General features: G+C 38.4%; 4 protein-coding genes across 4 annotated transcripts; 3 read left to right on the forward strand and 1 right to left on the reverse strand.

Annotated features, from left to right (window-relative positions):
- The first annotated feature begins 2,672 nt into the window (after positions 1 to 2,672).
- Positions 2,673 to 3,023, forward strand: LOC143876905 (mannose-specific lectin-like). Its single transcript, XM_077378585.1, has one exon. It carries the CDS (start codon positions 2,673 to 2,675, stop codon positions 3,021 to 3,023), a length of 351 nt encoding a protein of 116 aa, XP_077234700.1.
- Positions 3,024 to 7,762: 4,739 nt separating this feature from the next.
- Positions 7,763 to 8,179, forward strand: LOC143876906 (mannose-specific lectin-like). The gene has a single exon (XM_077378587.1). The coding sequence runs from the start codon at positions 7,763 to 7,765 to the stop codon at positions 8,177 to 8,179; it is 417 nt and encodes a 138-aa protein (XP_077234702.1).
- A 2,104-nt stretch (positions 8,180 to 10,283) lies between these two features.
- Positions 10,284 to 11,549, reverse strand: LOC143876907 (uncharacterized). The gene has a single exon (XM_077378588.1). It carries the CDS (start codon positions 11,547 to 11,549, stop codon positions 10,284 to 10,286), a length of 1,266 nt encoding a protein of 421 aa, XP_077234703.1.
- A 3,583-nt stretch (positions 11,550 to 15,132) lies between these two features.
- On the forward strand, positions 15,133 to 15,549 carry LOC143876908 (mannose-specific lectin-like). The gene has a single exon (XM_077378589.1). The coding sequence runs from the start codon at positions 15,133 to 15,135 to the stop codon at positions 15,547 to 15,549; it is 417 nt and encodes a 138-aa protein (XP_077234704.1).
- The last annotated feature ends 1,695 nt before the right edge of the window (positions 15,550 to 17,244 follow it).

Below are 17,244 nucleotides of genomic sequence, written 5' to 3' on the forward strand. Positions count from 1 at the left end.
TGACAATCCATAGAAATTTTAAAGTCAATGTTTCTTTTTGAACTTAAAATTTGAAGCGAAGATTCAAAATTGAAATATCGCTCTTGTTTTCAAAAGCTCTTATCTTTTGTGTTTTAGTGTGGACGTGAAGTCTGTTGTTTTTCAAAACCAACCTTGTGGCCCACTTCATAGGTCGATCCAAACTGTTCATTAGTTGGGCCACAATGTAAATAGGCTGCAGCCCGGCCCTTAAATCATGGACATAGCCGCAGGGGGATGCAATTGCCTCCCTGAAATCCGGGATTTGTTGGGCCACAATGTGAATAGACTGTAGTATTTTTCATCTATAGTAAAAAAAAAATTTCAAAAAAAGAGTAGGTCCCAATAAGTTGGCCAATCTTTGATAGGGAGTTAGAGTCGGCATCCCGTTTTCTTGAGCTTTTTGATGGGTGTTACATTAAAATGAACGGTTTGGATAAAAGAATATGGACCCCGGAATCTTCGGGCATCTTCTCCGTCAAATATTTCTATCTTATCTTAATGCCTAATGGTGTATCCTCCATCTCATCCAAGGTATGGAAATCTCAATGTCCACCAAGAGTTTGTTTCTTCGGGTGGGCAGTAAGCCACGATCGGATTCAAACAGTTTAACTTCCTATGAAAGCGTGGTATGTTGCTTATTGACCATTGCCCTCTATGCTTGGAAGATGGAAAATCTGTGGCTCATCTTTTCATGCATTGTTCATTTACGCGTCAGATATCTGCTTTCCTATCTATGAGATTTGGTATTGCTTGGGTGTTGCCATTCTCTATCCCAAGTTAGCTGCAGCAATAGGGTTGTGTGCCATGGAGTAAGAAAGGAAAAACTTTGTGGAATATATGTTTGCTTGCGGTGTGATGGGTGATTTGGAAAGAAAGAATTTCTAGAGTTTTTGAAGGGATTGCTAAATCGCCTCATTGGCTTTACTTGAAAATTATTGCCCTATCGATATCTTGGGTGAAATGTCTCCCATCCTTCTGATTTGTATCGGCATTTGATCTATGGGAGGGATGGAGGGTAGTTTGCTTAAGTAGGAAAAATCGGCATCGGATTATTCAGCATTGATAGGCTCCTCCTTTTGGGAAATGGAAATTGAAATTTGATGGTTTGAGTTTTGGAAATCCGGGTCCAGCTGGAGTTGGCGGGTTGCTTCGTAATGAAAGTGATGGAGTTGTGTGGGCCTACTCCGGCCCTTTGGGGAGATGTGATGCCTCAGAGGCAAAAGTGATGGCGGCGTATCATGGTATTAAAAGATTAGATAGTGAGTGTTTGGATAATACCATTGTGGATGGTGATTCCCTCAATGTGATTTGATGGTTGAAAAGAGTAGTGTTGCCTCCTTGGAGATTTTTATCCTTTTTTGATGAATTGAGGATCTAATATTGGGTTCATCTATTACCTTCGATCATGTGGGGAGGAGTGCTAATAGGAAGGCGGATGGGTTGGCTAGAAGTGGGGTTGACCGTTTGGAGTTGGAGTGCTTCGATTTTCTCCCTCCGTAGTTGATTTTGCTGTTTTCGTTTTTTTGTTATTTTGTTTTTTTTCTCTTTTTCTTTCCGTGTATTTTGGGTGCAGTCCATCTCGGTCCCCTTCCCTTTCATAATATACTTCTGCCATTTCAAAAAAAAAAAAAAAAAAGTAGTTCCCACTTCGTATGATGAGCCAAACTGTTCATTTGTTAGGCCACAACGTAAGTATTTAAACCACTGGCATTCTTAGGCCATGATGTAAATAGTTGGTCCCATCCATCAAAACCTGAAGTGTAAATAGTGGGCACCATTACATCAAAATTCGCGGTGTAAATTGTGGGCGCCACATAATGCATGGGATAGGGGGAGATTGTGGGCCCCACCTAACTCGTCCGTCAACACTTTCCTATAGATATGATTTTTCCTCTTAGAACGAGGAATGTTTAATTTGACTAGGGCACAACCACATTATAATAATTCTATGTGGCGCACCTATATTAAGGCAGTGGCCCCCTCTGTTTTTTATCTGAACCATCCATTTAATTGCCCTTGCTTTAGATTCTGTATGAGAGGGGCATAGTGGGCCCCAGCCCTCTCAATATTTGATATTACAATTGCATTATTGGATTTATTTTTGGGCTGTAGGAGATCTAAGGTTCTAGATCGAATGACTAGGAATGTTTGCTCTTCATTCGTGTCATCCACAAGTTGGGGTCCTTTAGATGAAGGATCATGGAAATATCATGTGGGTGTGCTGAGGTCGGTCTTCTCATGCCCTTTAAAACATCCATATTTGACTCCTTCACCCTAATGAGATCTTGATCAATGTGTACAAACTCTTGCGACTCTTCAACAAAAGCAGATGACCAGGACTTCTTCTACGTATATTACTTATTAGAGGAACATAGACTTGCATGCATCTTTAAATATATAAGAAAAATGAAATAGGCGCCAATAAACTAATGCAAAGTTGAAATGTTCCACCTACAATTCACCTATATAAGGAATACTTTCTCTCCTTGATTTCTCATCTTTCTAGCTCTCCTTTTCCTCTTCAACTTCATTCAACTTCATTACTATCTCCTTTCCATTCAGTCAGAGAAGAAAAAAAAAAAATCATGGCACGTACAATTGATGTCATTTCGACCCTTGCAATTATCTCTCTCTTGTTCTTCAACCATGCAATGGCAGAGGATATGCTCTTCAGTGGAGAAACCCTCGACACAGGAGCATTCATTGAGAATGGGCCTTACCGGTTTATAATGCAAAACGATTGCAACCTTGTGTTGTACATAAACCAGACAAGGGCACTTTGGGCATCAGGCACTAATGGTAGGGGCGCCTCATGTAGGGCTACTTTCCAAGATAATTGCAACCTTGTTGTGTTATCAGGTAGTGAGATAGTGTGGAGCAGTAACATCTCTCGTGGGGGGAACAGTTGCCGTTTGATTGTTCAAGGGGATGGAAATGTTGTCATCTATGGTGCCGCTCTTTGGGCTACTAACACTGTGCAAAGCAAGAGACGCCTACTCTAAGGATCTCTTTCTTTGTATGTTTAATCATTAAGATATTATCTGTTTTTTCCCTTTGGGAGGTTGGAATAAGTTGTGTGATCTCAAGGTTTGTTGCCCTTGGAGGCATGAGACCCGACACCAGTTGTTTTGTTTAAATATATTCTTTTATGTTGGTATTGAGGAAAGTTTTATATATAGAAGAAATAAAACAACTACATTTGTCTATGAATTTTCTCTCTTAAATATATTTAAATTATTGCAAATGACATTTCAATTGATCATCCCTTGGCGAATTCATAGAGCCCTCGTTTTGAGAGTAATTGCCATAATAGTAGTAATTCTTATGAATTAAGAGACCTACATTGGGATTAAGAGATTGACTGTAGCAAGACTATATGCTGTCTTGATTAATGGAAATGGCCATAAGACAATGTATCGGGAGCGTTGATCTGATGCACCATAACAAGCGACTCATCCTGATTTGAAAATAATCAATGGTAGGAAACATCTTTGAAGTACATTTATTTCATGTTTCATCGAGGCTTTGATATCCACGCTCTCCTTGCTTGTCTTTTAGTATTTAATGGGCTTTGTGGGTGCTTTTTGGGAACTGTAATAACATGTTGACAGCCTTTAAATTACTAAAAGACAAGCTAGTAGAGCATAATATCAAAACATTGGAGTGTTGATATCATTTCCCATTATATATTTTTTATTTTTCAACATTGATCCGAGGGTCAGTGTCGCATGGGACAAAGGTCATGTAGGTTGTCTCATGGGGATCCACCAAATCAATGGTAATTATAACAAATGGATATTATGTCAGACCAAGGTTGAATATTAATTAAGATCATATTTTGGCAAAGATTGTTTTGATAATAAAAAGATAAACCTATGCTCGGTTTTTATCTCTATTTTACCTTACAGTGGCCGTGGTTGAAGTCACATGTGAATAAACAAATCCTTTGAACCAGTACTGCGAATTAATAAGTCTAGCCTATTATTGTTAGTAACACATCTTTCTGGGTTGATCCTGGAACCGTGATCGAATAAGATACCTTTAAGAGCCTGCCAAAAGAACCTAAACTGTGGATTTTTATCAGTGTTTATCTAAGAGATTAGATGTGCATGTTGCACTGGAACTGGATCATGTAAGTGCCTCCATGCGGATCCACCAAATCAATGGTCTTGATCTCCCATGTTGGCTGTGTTAAATTTAGAATAATACCTCAATAGATACGTAGATAGCGAATGATACATAAATCTTTTAGAAGCGTCTAATTGCTGACCACTTTGATCTAACTCCATGTTCAACTTTCAGATCGATGTTGCTCAATCTCTAAATTTTAGAGATTGCTCAATATTCCTCACTATATAAGAATGAGATCTTAATAGATTTCATAGGTCTCGCTTAAATCCTAAACCTGTTTGTGTAGTGAAGTAATAAGCTCTCAATTATAGTGTAATGAAGTCATAAATTTAATTAAGCTCTCAATTATATTGTCTCTACTTTTACTTAGGGGTGCAACTCGGGTCGGTTTTTGGGCATTTGGGTTGAGCTTTTACCTTAAATTGGGTCGGGTTCGGTTTGATTCCAATTCATTTTTTTACCCAAAGCTCAACCCGACCTGACCCAAGTTGCACCCCTCCTTTTACCTCATAAAAACTTAGATATGAAAGTAAGTTTATTTTTTTTGCAAAAATCATGTTTGCGGAGAATTAATGTTGTTTTCTAGTCTTTGATTTTTAAAAATTTCAAAACCCATGATAACATTACTGACATCTCTCTACATATTATTTACCCTCCATTTCATAGACTCTATCACGGAGATGATTGCATTTATGGAATAATCCTAATTGTCCAATCAACAGCTTACAAATAATGTTCATTTGGAAAAAGAGTAATGCTTGGGAAACCGATTTTACATCTGAGTAGGAAACCTATCAAATCAGTTAATGCCAATACATCGAAGTGACTAAAGCTGTTCGTTTTGTTCGGGCCCGTTTGTTTTAGATTGTGAGAACCGATTGTGTGTCCCAAACTTATTATTGGACTAAAAATTACGTTTAATTTTGGGTCTAATAATAGATTTTGAGACTCTCATTCGATTGTCACAATCTAAAACGAATAGGAAAGGCCCTAGTCGTTCCGTTCGTTTTAGATTGTGACAACCGATTTAGCCCCAAACCGACTATTGATTTGGAATCCAATAATCGTTTACGCCCACAATCTGCTGTCAATATCTAAAACGAACAAGACCTTAGGAAACTCTCCAAAAAGCTGATTATTCACGTCGCACAATTGTTTTTTTTTTGTCCCAATCAGTCTTGCTCTGGTTACTATATCATTTCCCCGAGTGGCTCCTTCGGAGTATATTTGGGTTATAATTCGAAACACAAATATAACACCAAAGGAATTTATAAACTAGTTGAGCCACAAGAATACGACAGCCACAAGAGTTCGACATTTTCATGTTGGGTCCCTCGTATGAATGGTTTTGGATCATAGTAATATTTCTGAAAAAAAAAGGTGGCCATTGTGGGTCCCATTAGTTTACCCCAAGAACCAGTTGTGTTGCATGGGTCCCTTGGTTATGTGAAACAATGGAAATGCCAGTGAACCTCATAATGGATCCTTCCCAGCTGACCCATTCCCATCACCAGGCTTGCATCGCATGTATGATGGAAGATGTCCAAATTTATCTTTCCTTCTCTTCAATTTTTCCCTTTTTTTAATTTTTTTTTTTTTTTGAATGGTCTCCCTTTTTTTAATTTTAATCACACTTATCTTTTACTATTTTTCAAAGTTCAGTCAAAATAACACGTCAAAGTGAATATTCAAGGGTGAGCAGTCAACACTTCCCATCGCGAACCGTTCCAAATCCAATTTCTTGATTATAAAATCGTTAACTTCGAGGCATGGTTTTAAATTTTGGCCGAAATCCGAAATTTCGGATTTCGGTGGGGACCGAAACCGAAATTTGGAAATTTCGGCCAAAATTTCGGAACTTCGAGAATTTCGGTCAAAATTTCTAGAAAATGTAATTTAAAAAAAATAAAATGTTACAAAAATTTAAGGGTCCGAAACCGGTACCGAAACTGAAATTTTAAACCTTGCTTCAAGTAAAAATTATAGGGGATTTATATCGGCACGACCCTGTTTTAGTTATGGTACAGCTCTCGGCAAGTCACGCATTTTAGACCAGATATCGAAGGCTATTACAATTACCAAAAAGCTCTTAGCAGCTAATCAAAAAAGTGTAAATCAAAGTGATTAGAGCCACTATGAAAACCTAATAGAGATGGTATCAGCCCCCAAAACTATAATCTCACGAATGTCTATTTCAAAAAACCTTCTAGGAGGGTTTTTTTTTTTTTTTTTTTTTTTTTTTTTTTTGAAATGGCAAATATTATAAAAGGAGTAGAAGGGACACCCGAAAAGGAATACCCGAAGTTACAGAACAAATAAAAAACTAATTACAAAATAGATAGGACATCAAAGAGGGAATTGATCAGACCAATTCATCGAGTTGCATACCACCCCTATTCTAGCCAACACATCCACCTTCTCATTAGCAAACCTCCTAACATGAATCAACTCAATATCTGATTCCGCCAATATATCTTCCATTTCATCAAAAAGATCCAAAAACCTCGCGGATCCACCCCACACCTCAGCCACCGAATAACATTTAACGAATCTCCTTCAACAACTACATTCTTCCAACAGTCCCTACACACTTTTTTATGCCAGTGAAAGCCGCTTGGACATCCGCTTCCATAGCGTCTGTCACACCTAAAGGGCCCTAAAAAGTCCAAAGAACCTTGCCGGCATCATTACGACATAAACCTCCCACCCTGGCTGGATCAGGATTCCCAAAGAAAGCATCAACGAAGTTTATTTATAACACTCCTTGAGGCGGTGGTTCTCATCTCTAAACAACTTTATTAGCCCACTCACTACTCAAACACACCATACGGCATCCTTCCCAAAGATCAAACACCGAGACTAACCGGAAAGATGGATGGCATCTCGTCCAATTAATAACCAATGCAATTATCCGGATGGCTGACACACCACACGCCATTCTAGGAGGTTTTTTTTAAAAGTCTAAAAAGAAATGATATTTGCTTCCCATTTTCCCTTCCCTTGCATTTCCACCCCTCATTTCCGCCCCTTTTGTTTATCTTTCCCCGAAAATGACTTTTATTAAAGTCAACAAAAAGGTGCAAATGTAGTTGGTTTTAAGAAAAAACAAACAAAAGATCTGAAGCTGTTGAGAGAGGGATGGAAATATCATTTCGAATTCAGAACAATAACAATAATTTCCGGAAATCCCAAGGTGTTGACACCATCATTATCTAAATTTGTAGTGTTAGTTGGTAGATCGATTTTGGTGGAGAGGTGGTCGGGACTAACTTGTCGTATTAAAATCTGCAATAAAATTAGCCTTGTACTTATTGTGAAGGTCTAACATTTGTTACAAAAAATAAAATAAAAACTCTTACGTGTGTACAAACTCTTACGTTTGTATTCGAACTCTTATACCACTTCAATAAAAACATTTGGCCCAGGACTTCTTCTATGCGTACCATTTCAGAATGAATGACAATAAACAAATGAAAAGTTGAAATTTTCCACATGCAATTTACCTATGTAAGGAATACTTTCACTCTCTGTTTTCTCATCCTCTTAGCTCTCAGTTTCTTCTTTATCTTCTCCCCCATCACCTTATTCAGTAAAAGAGGAAAATAAAACCATGGCACGTGCAATCAATGTCGTATCGACCCTTGCAATTCTCTCTCTCTTGTTCTTCAATGTTGTGATCGCAGTAGATATGCTCTTTAGCGGCGAGACCCTCGACACAGGAGAATTCATTGAGAATGGGCCTTACCGGTTTATAATGCAGACAGACTGCAACCTTGTGTTGTACATAAACCAGACGAGGGTACTTTGGGCATCTGGCACTAATGGTAGGGGCACCTCATGTAAGGCTACCTTCCAAGACAATTGCAACCTTGTTGTGTTATCAGGTAGTGAGACAGTGTGGAGCAGCAACATCTCTGGTGGGGGGAACAGTTGCCGTTTGACAGTTCAAGGGGATGGAAATGTTGTCATCTATGGCGCTGCTCTTTGGGCTACTAACACTGTGCAAAGCAGGAAACGCCTTCTCTAAGGATCTCTTTGTCTGTATGTTAGATTATTAAAATATTATTTGTTTTTCCCTTTGGGAGGTGGAAATAAGGTGTGATCTCAAGGTTTGCTCTGTTTAAGTATATTTTTTTATATTGGCATATATTGCGGAAAGTTTTATATACTTTCCATATATTGTTTGAAGAAATATAACTACTAAATTGTCTTTATGAATTTTGTCTTAATTAACTGTATTGTAGTGATTATATGAATTAAGAAACTTACATTTGGATTAAGAGATTGAGTAGCAAGTGTTGGGACAAATTGGTGGATATGCAAATAGTCAAAGAAACACACAGAGGGTTAGAAATGGGAGTTAGAAAAATGAGAGGTAAGCAAGGCAAAACCTTCAGTTTTGTAAAAACTACGTACGGATTTATATTTACTTATAACGATTAAATAACTTATGATTGCAAGTTTATTATAGACATTGATAAATGTAAATGTTGTTGGAATAAAACCAACGAGGTTGGAGGGAGAAGATGAGTTTCAAGAGAAGAAGATTGTTCTCTTGATATCAAAAGCACAAAGAAAATAACCCAAGTTGTTGTACTACTCAAAACCCTTCCAATTTTACTTAAAGAACTTACAAATGAAGAAGATACATAGTCTAAAACATAACCTACATTCCAAATCCGAATTTAATAAGACTTAACTAATCTTAGCTTCCCTAAGTACCACTAACACACTATCACATGAAAAGTAAATAACTAGCACAATTCCAAAGCACAAAACATAGTCCCTAGGCCATTAAATGCCACAAAGGAGATTTCCAATGTGGTCAAGAATCTCCCAAGCCAAGAAGTCAAGTGGATAGATGATCATGATCTAGTGGTCAAGATTAAATTTCCAACAGCCCCCCTTAAGCTAGACCACTACAATACCGAGTTTTGCCTTCATCTTGATGAATGTATCGGTCTTCAAAGCTTTTGTAAAAATATCCACAACTTGATCTTGAGTCTTGCAAAAACGAACGTTGACAACTCCACCATTTACCAAGTCTCGAATGAAATGATACTTGATCCTTATGTGCTTGCTTTTGCCATGAAAAACTAGATTCTTTGTGAGTGAAATAGCCGAACTATTATCACAAAATAAATGTGTACCACGTTCTTGAGGATGTTTGAGTTCTTCTAATATCCATCGTAGCCAAAGACCTTGACAACCCGCCGAAGATAATGAAATGTACTCCGCTTCCGCCGTAGAAAGAGCAACAACCGATTGCTTCTTTGATGCCCAAGATTTATCATCCAACTTTCTTCTTGTTTCATCCGGCAAATGAGAGTAGGCAATACTACCAAAAATTCTCAACTGAGAAACACAAGGCTTATGACCACTCCAAGCTTCTTGAGGAGTCATACCTTGAACACTTTTTGATGATGCCCGATTCAAGAGATAAATAGCACATGCAACGGCTTCCGCCCAAAACATATTAGGCATCCCTTTAGCTTTCAACATACTTCTAGCCAATTCCATAATCGTCCGATTCTTCCTTTCGGCAACCCCGTTTTGTTGAGGTGTGTACCGAGTGGTAAGTTGATGCCGAATCCCATTCTCTTTCAAGAAATTCTCAAAGTCATGAGAAACATATTCACCACCTCTATCGGAACGCAAAGTTTTCAACATGAAACCACTTTGCTTTTCAACCAAGCTCTTGAACGTTTTAAAGCATCCAAAGACTTCCGATTTTTCTTTAAGAAAATAAAGCCATGTCTTTCTACTATAATCATCAATGAAGGTGAGAAAATATCGATTACCTCCAATTGATGTTGTTTGCATAGGCCCGCATAAATCCGAATGCACTAGCTCAAGAGGATTTGATGCCCTCCATGCCTTTTCACTGGGAAAAGAGTCTCTTTGATGCTTTCCAAGTGCACATCCTTCACACACTTGATCTTGGCGGTCGATATTCGGCATGCCTCTCACCATATGCTTCTTGTTCATGAGAGATAAAGTGCTAAAGCTCAAGTGCCCATAGCGAAGATGCCATAGCCATGACATATCTTTGACAATAGTGTTGAAGCAAGGAAAAGCTTCACTTTGAAACTTTAGAGGAAACATCTTGTTTTGAGTCATTCTCACCTTGGCTATGAGAATATGATTCTTGTCTTTGATTTCACATCTTCCTTGAAATGAACATCGTGCCCTTTCATTAGAAGTTGCCCAACACTAAAGAGATTGTGCTTTAGACCGGGAACATAAAAAACATTGGAGATGCGCTTGACGCCTTTCTTTGTTTGAACAAGAATATCACCACTTCCCCTTACGGAAAGCCTCTTGTCATCACCCGTTCGAACTTCACTTTGGAGAGATTCTTCCAACTTTACAAATACGCCTTTGTTGCCGGTCATGTGGTTACTACAACCACTATCAATATACCACGTCTCTTCAAGAGCCACTTCTTGCACATTACAAGCAAGAAAAAGTGTGTCTTCTTCTTTACTTTCTTCTTTCTCATGCATGAAGGTGGAGTCTTTCTTGCTTTCTTCCGCAATCTTCTTTCTACAATACTTCATTGTATGACCAAACTTTTGACAATGATAGCATTGAATTTGGGATAGAGGTCTTCCTCTCCCTCTTCCTCTTGTAGAAGAACCACCTTCATCTTTTTCATATTCTTGATTTCTTTCTCCACCATTTCTCCCCCTTCCACGAAAAGAAATTCTTCCTCTTTCTCTTCCTCTAGAGCCTCCCCTAAAAGAGACTTGAGTTTGAAAAGCTTGTTCTAGAGGAGAAGAATCAAATTGCTTCATTCGTAGTTCATGGGATTGGAGTGATCCCAACAAACTTTTTATGGATAAAGAAGCAAGATCCTTTGATTCTTCAATTGCAACAACAATATACTCAAATTTTCGAGTCAAACTTCTAAGGATTTTCTCTACTATCCTTTGATCTTGAATATCTTCACCGTTTACTCTCAATTGATTCACAAGAGAAATAACACGATTGAAAAAATCTTCAACCGATTCCGAATCTTTCATCCTTAATGCATCAAACTCACATCTAAGGGTTTGTAATCTTACCAACTTTACTTTGTCTTCTCCTTTGTACGATGTATAGAGTGTATCCCATGCTTCTTTTGCCGTAGTCACTGATGAAATTCGTTCAAAGATGACTTCATCTACCGCTTGATAGATAAAGAACAAAGCCTTCTTGTCTTTCTTTCTATTGTCCCTCAACTCATTGAGTTGTAGTGAAGTGAGAGCCGTTTGATCCTCCGGTTCTTCAACGCCGGTCTCAACAATATCCCATAGATCTTGAGATCCATACAAAACCTTCATTTGGATACTCCATTGGTTGTAGTTCTTGCCATTGAATCGAGGAAGTTGAGGTTGCAACATATTGGAAGCCATGATCAACCTTCAACCTATGCTCTGATACCACTTTGTTGGAATAAAACCAACGAGGTTGGAGGGAGAAGATGAGTTTCAAGAGAAGAAGATTGTTCTCTTGATATCAAAAGCACAAAGAAAATAACCCAAGTTGTTGTACTACTCAAAACCCTTCCAATTTTACTTAAAGAACTTACAAATGAAGAAGATACATAGTCTAAAACATAACCTACATTCCAAATCCGAATTTAATAAGACTTAACTAATCTTAGCTTCCCTAAGTACCACTAACACACTATCACATGAAAAGTAAATAACTAGCACAATTCCAAAACACAAAACATAGTCCCTAGGCCATTAAATGCCACAAATGAGATTTCCAATGTGGTCAAGAATCTCCCAAGCCAAGAAGTCAAGTGGATAGATGATCATGATCTAGTGGTCAAGATTAAATTTCCAACAAATGTTACTGCTGCTATTTAACACCCGTGTATATAAAAACAAGAGAAAACGGTTCCTACACATATGTGTAGAGAGTTCTGTACACACTAGCTTAAAATACAGTGGAGGCCCACATTGTTTGGGTGATCCAAGCCATCCATTTTAAAGGCCCTCACATAGATAGGGTGTCTACAAAAAATCAGATCCATAGGATCATCCCAACCCTATGATTTGTGGAGGTAAAATGGATGTCTTTAAACCTTCACAAATTAGTCAATTTTTTGCCTCCACAGTTCGAATGGTTAGGATGATCCTATGGATCTGATTTTTTGTGGGCACCCTATCTATGTGAGGGCCTTAAAAATGAATGGTTTGGATCACCCAAATAATGTGGCCCCCACTGTATTTTAAGCTAGTGTGTAGATAACTTATCTACACATAAGTGTAGGAACCGTTTTCTCTAAAAACAACTATATTGAAAGCATTCATGTAGTGGTATCTAAATATATTAAAAAATTCTACACATTGCAAAAAAATCTTATAAAAAAAATGGTTGTGCACACTCAAAATGGTAGTCTAAATATCCCTTAATCTAAATCCAATGATATTTTGTCACAAACAAAAGAAAGGATCGCTCTGAGCCTCTACATTTCACGTGCATATAGTCAATTTTTTGTGGAAATGCTGCACTATTATAAGTCTAGCTAGCCTATTGCATTTGGTTCGTTTGGAAGCAGCGTAATTGGATGATCCTAAAATCTTGACCAGCAAAGTGTATTGACTCTCGAGAAACCCAACAAAGGAAGCTAAATTGTTCTTTTTATTCAACATTGATCTTACTTAAAGAGAATCCATGTGGCATGGGACCAGGATCATGCGTCCGTGTAGCATGGGACCGAGATCGTGTAGGGTTGCCTCGTGGGGATCCAACAAATCAATGGGGTTTATGACACATGTCTAATATGTGAGATCCAAGGTTGAACTTTAAGATTATATCTTGACAAAGGTCGTTTTGAACGTAAAAACATAAACTTAAGATCTAGTTTTTTATTATCTCTATTTTAATATCATAATGACGAAGTGTACAATGTGTACAAACTTAAATGAGATCATCCAGCTCAATGTGTACAAACTCTTACGACTCTTCAACAAAAACAGTTGGCATGACTTGGTAGAGCACCCATATTTTTAAAAAATTCTCTAACTCAACTCAACTCAACTAAGTCTTTGTCCCAAACTAGTTAAGGTTGGCTAATAAATCCTTTAGAAAATTTTCATGAAGAAGATGGAAAGATTTACCCGGCTCAAATTGACTAAGTCTAATCCCGACACTAGTTGGGTTTGTCTACAGGGATCATTTTCTGCCTATCTCTCCTATCCAATGTCATGCTCTCTATTATGTTCCTAACCCTCAAGTATTTCCTCACTGTTTCTACCCAAGTTGTTTTTGGTTTGTCCCTACCTCTTTTTACTCCATAAACTTCGCACGAGTCACTTCTTTTCACTATAGATTCCAAAGGCCTACGTTGGATATGCCCAAATCATCTTAAGCGGTGTTCTCTCATCTTCTCCTAAATTAGTGCCACCCCCACCTTTTTACGGACGTCTTTATTTTTAATTCGATCTAACCTTGTGTGGCCGCACATCCATCTAAGTATTCGCATCTCCGCTACACTCATCTTATATATGCACATGTTAATTCTTGTTAGCTCAACATTCTGAGCCGTACAGCATGGCTGGCCTCACAACTGTCTTAAAAACTTTTCCTTCAATTTGGTAAGTATTTTACGGTCACATAGAACTCCCGAAACATGCTTTAACTTCAACCAACCTGCTCTTATTCTGTGGTTAACATCATCTTCAATCTCTCCTTCCTTATGTAGGATTGAACCAATTCTGAGCCGTACAGCATGGCTGGCCTCACAACTGTCTTAAAAACTTTTCCTTCAATTTGGTAAGTATTTTACGGTCGCATAGAACTCCCGAAACATGCTTTAACTTCAACCAACCTGCTCTTATTCTGTGGTTAACATCATCTTCAATCTCTCATTCCTTATGTAGGATTGAACCAAGATAGCAAAAGATATCCCTCTTAGGTACCTCATGTCGAGTCATACACTTACTACATCCTCAACCTGCCTCTTTACATTACTAAAGTTGCACTCCATATACTCTGTCTTAGTCCTGTCCAATCTAGAACCTTTGGATTCCAAAGTAGTTCTCCATAACTCTAACTTAACATTAACTCCTGCTTTGGTTTCGTCAATTAATAATATGTTATCTGCAAATAACATACACCACGGCACCTCGTCCTGGTGATATCTGCATTCCACATTTTTTAATTGAAAAAATCCTCTAGATGATTTTTTTTTTTTAACTCCAAAAAGAAATGATATATGCATCCTCTTTTCCCTTTTCCACCCCGAAAATGACTTTAATTAATTAAGGGATTTGGTAGGCGCCATCGCAGAAGGGATTCCACGGCTGTGCTGTCGCATGTGAGAATAAGAAAAAATCTGAGCTTGTGTGGCTGCTCTCACACGCAACAGCCCAGCCGCAAAATGCCTTTTGTGATGGTCCCTAACAAATTCCTTGATTTTAATAAAAATTAACAAAACCGTGTAAATATAGCTTCTTTTAGAAATGACAAACAGAAGATCTGAAGCTGTTGAGAGGGGTGGAGATATCAATTTCCAATTCAAAACAATAACCAAATAATTTCCGGAAATCCCAAGGTATTGACACCGTGTAAGTTGATAGATTTCGGTGGAGAGATTGGTGGGGTGGGGGACTAACTTGGTCTTATTAAAATCTGCACTAAATTCAGCCTTGTACTTACTGTGTGAAGGGGTGAGATGAAGAGATAATATTTAATGTTAGAATAAGTCTGACATTTGCTACAAAAAAAAAAAAAACTTTTACGTGTGTACAAACAAACACTTACGTGTGTGTTCGAACTCTCATACCTCTTCAACAAAAACAGTCCGCCCACGACCTCTTCCCGGCTGACCTGCTGAGAATAAGTGACAATAAATAAATGAAAAGATGAAATTTTCCACCTACAATTTACCTATATAAGTAATACTTTCACCCTCTGTTTTCTCATCGTCTTAGCTATCATTTCTTCTAATCTTCTCCATCAGTAAGAGAGAAACAAAAAACCATGGCACGTGCAAACAATGTCGTATCGACCCTTGCAATTCTCTCTCTCTTGTTCTTCAATGTTGTGATCGCAGAAGATATGCTCTTGAGTGGGGAGACCCTCGACACAGGAGAATTCATTGAGAATGGGCCTTACCGGTTTATAATGCAGACAGACTGCAACCTTGTGTTGTACATGAACCAGACAAGGGTACTTTGGGCATCTGGCACTAATGGTAGGGGCACCACATGTAAGGCTACCTTCCAAGACAATTGCAACCTTGTTGTGTTATCAGGTAGTGAGACAGTGTGGAGCAGCAACATCTCTCGTGGGGGGAACAGTTGTAGACTGATAGTTCAAGGGGATGGAAACGTTGTCATATATGGTGCCTCTCTTTGGGCTACTAACACTGTCCAAAGCAAGAGACGTTTGCTTTAAGGATATCTTTCTTTGCATGTTTAGTCTTTAAGATATTATCTGTTTTTTTCCCTTTGGGAGATGGAAATAAGGTGTGATCTCAAGGTTTGCTGCCCTTGGAGGCAAGAAACCCGACACCCATTTGCTGTGTTTAAGTATATTTTTTATGTTGTTATTGAGGGAAGTTTTATATACTTTCATATATTGTTTGAAAAAATAAAACAACTAAATTTGTCTTTATGAATTTTGGCTCCAACTATATTGTAGTGACTATTATATACGTATAAAGAAACCTACATTGGGATTAAGAGATTGACCAGCAAGACCATATGCTGTGTTGATGAAGGGAAATTATATGATGGGTGGCTCTAGAAAGCCCTATTTTTCAAAAAGTACGGTACGGCCCACTCTATAGGAGGATCCAAACAGTCCATTTGTTGGGAAACAACATAAATAGGTTGTGCCCCAAAAATCATTTCCATAGAATGATCCTAACCCTCCAATCTATAGATCGTTGGGTTAAGATCATCCTATGGAAATGATTTTGGGGCACAACGTATTAGCACTGTCGTCCCTTGCAATTCTCTCTCTCTCTTTCTCTTCAACAATGCGATCGCCAAAGATATGCTCTTCAGTGGGGAGAGCCTAGCCACTGGGGCATTCGTCGAGAATGGGCCTTACCGGTTTATAATGCAAACGGATTGCAACCTTGTGTCGTACGTAAACAAGACAAAGGCACTTTGGGCATCTGGCACGAACGGTAGAGGCACCGCTTGCAGGGCAGTCTTCCAAAACAATTGCAACCTTGTTGTGGTATCAGGTTCCGAGACAGTGTGGAGTAGCAACATCTCTCGTGGAGGGGAACAGTTGCCATTTGATTGTTCAAGGGGATGGAAATGTTGTCATATATGGTGCCGCTCTTTGGGCTACTAATGCGTGTTTGGCGTACCATTTAAAAATCCGTTTGGCATTTGAAACACCGTTTTGGGGTCAAACGGCCGTTTGGGAGTGTTTGGGTGCGCAACCACCGTTTGAAATGCCATTTGAAACACCGTTTTGAACCATCAAAATGGTGTTTTGCAAATGGAGGGGGGGAGGTCCGTTTGCAAAATGCCGTTTTGAACGGAGTTTTTAGGCTGTGGGTTTTTACCTGTTTGCCCTCACCAAAACTCATTTTTACACCCTTTTTTTTCTCCAACCTCTCTCTCTCTCTCTCTCTCTCTCTGGAACTTCCCTAAAACAATGCCCTTTTTGGTCATTTTACCACTAAAACTCCGTTTTGGGGCATTTGCAACCAAACACACAATACCTCCGTTTACCGTTTAAAACACCGTTTTGATCTGGCCAACCAAACATGAAAACGCCGTTTGGCAAAACGCTGTTTTGAACCAAAACGCCATTTTGCAAAACGGCGTTTCAAACGCTATTTCAAACGGTACGCCAAACACACCCTAACACTGTCCAAAGCAAGAGACATTTGCTCTAAGGATCTCTTTCTTTGTATGTTTAGTCTTTAAGATATTATCTGTTTTTCCCTTTGGGAGATGGAAATAAGGTGTCATCTCAAGGTTTGCTCTGTTTAAGTATATTTTTTTATATTGGCATATATTGAGGAAAGTTTTATATACTTTCCATATATTGTTTGAAGAAATATAACTGCTAAATTGTCTTTATGAATTTTGTCTTAATTAACTGTATTGTAGTGATTATATGAAT

This window comes from Tasmannia lanceolata, unplaced genomic scaffold, assembly GCF_043159265.1.
Source record: "Tasmannia lanceolata isolate RefF3 unplaced genomic scaffold, GAP_Taslan_0.1 ptg000005l, whole genome shotgun sequence".
In the NCBI taxonomy this organism is placed as follows: domain Eukaryota; kingdom Viridiplantae; phylum Streptophyta; class Magnoliopsida; order Canellales; family Winteraceae; genus Tasmannia; species Tasmannia lanceolata.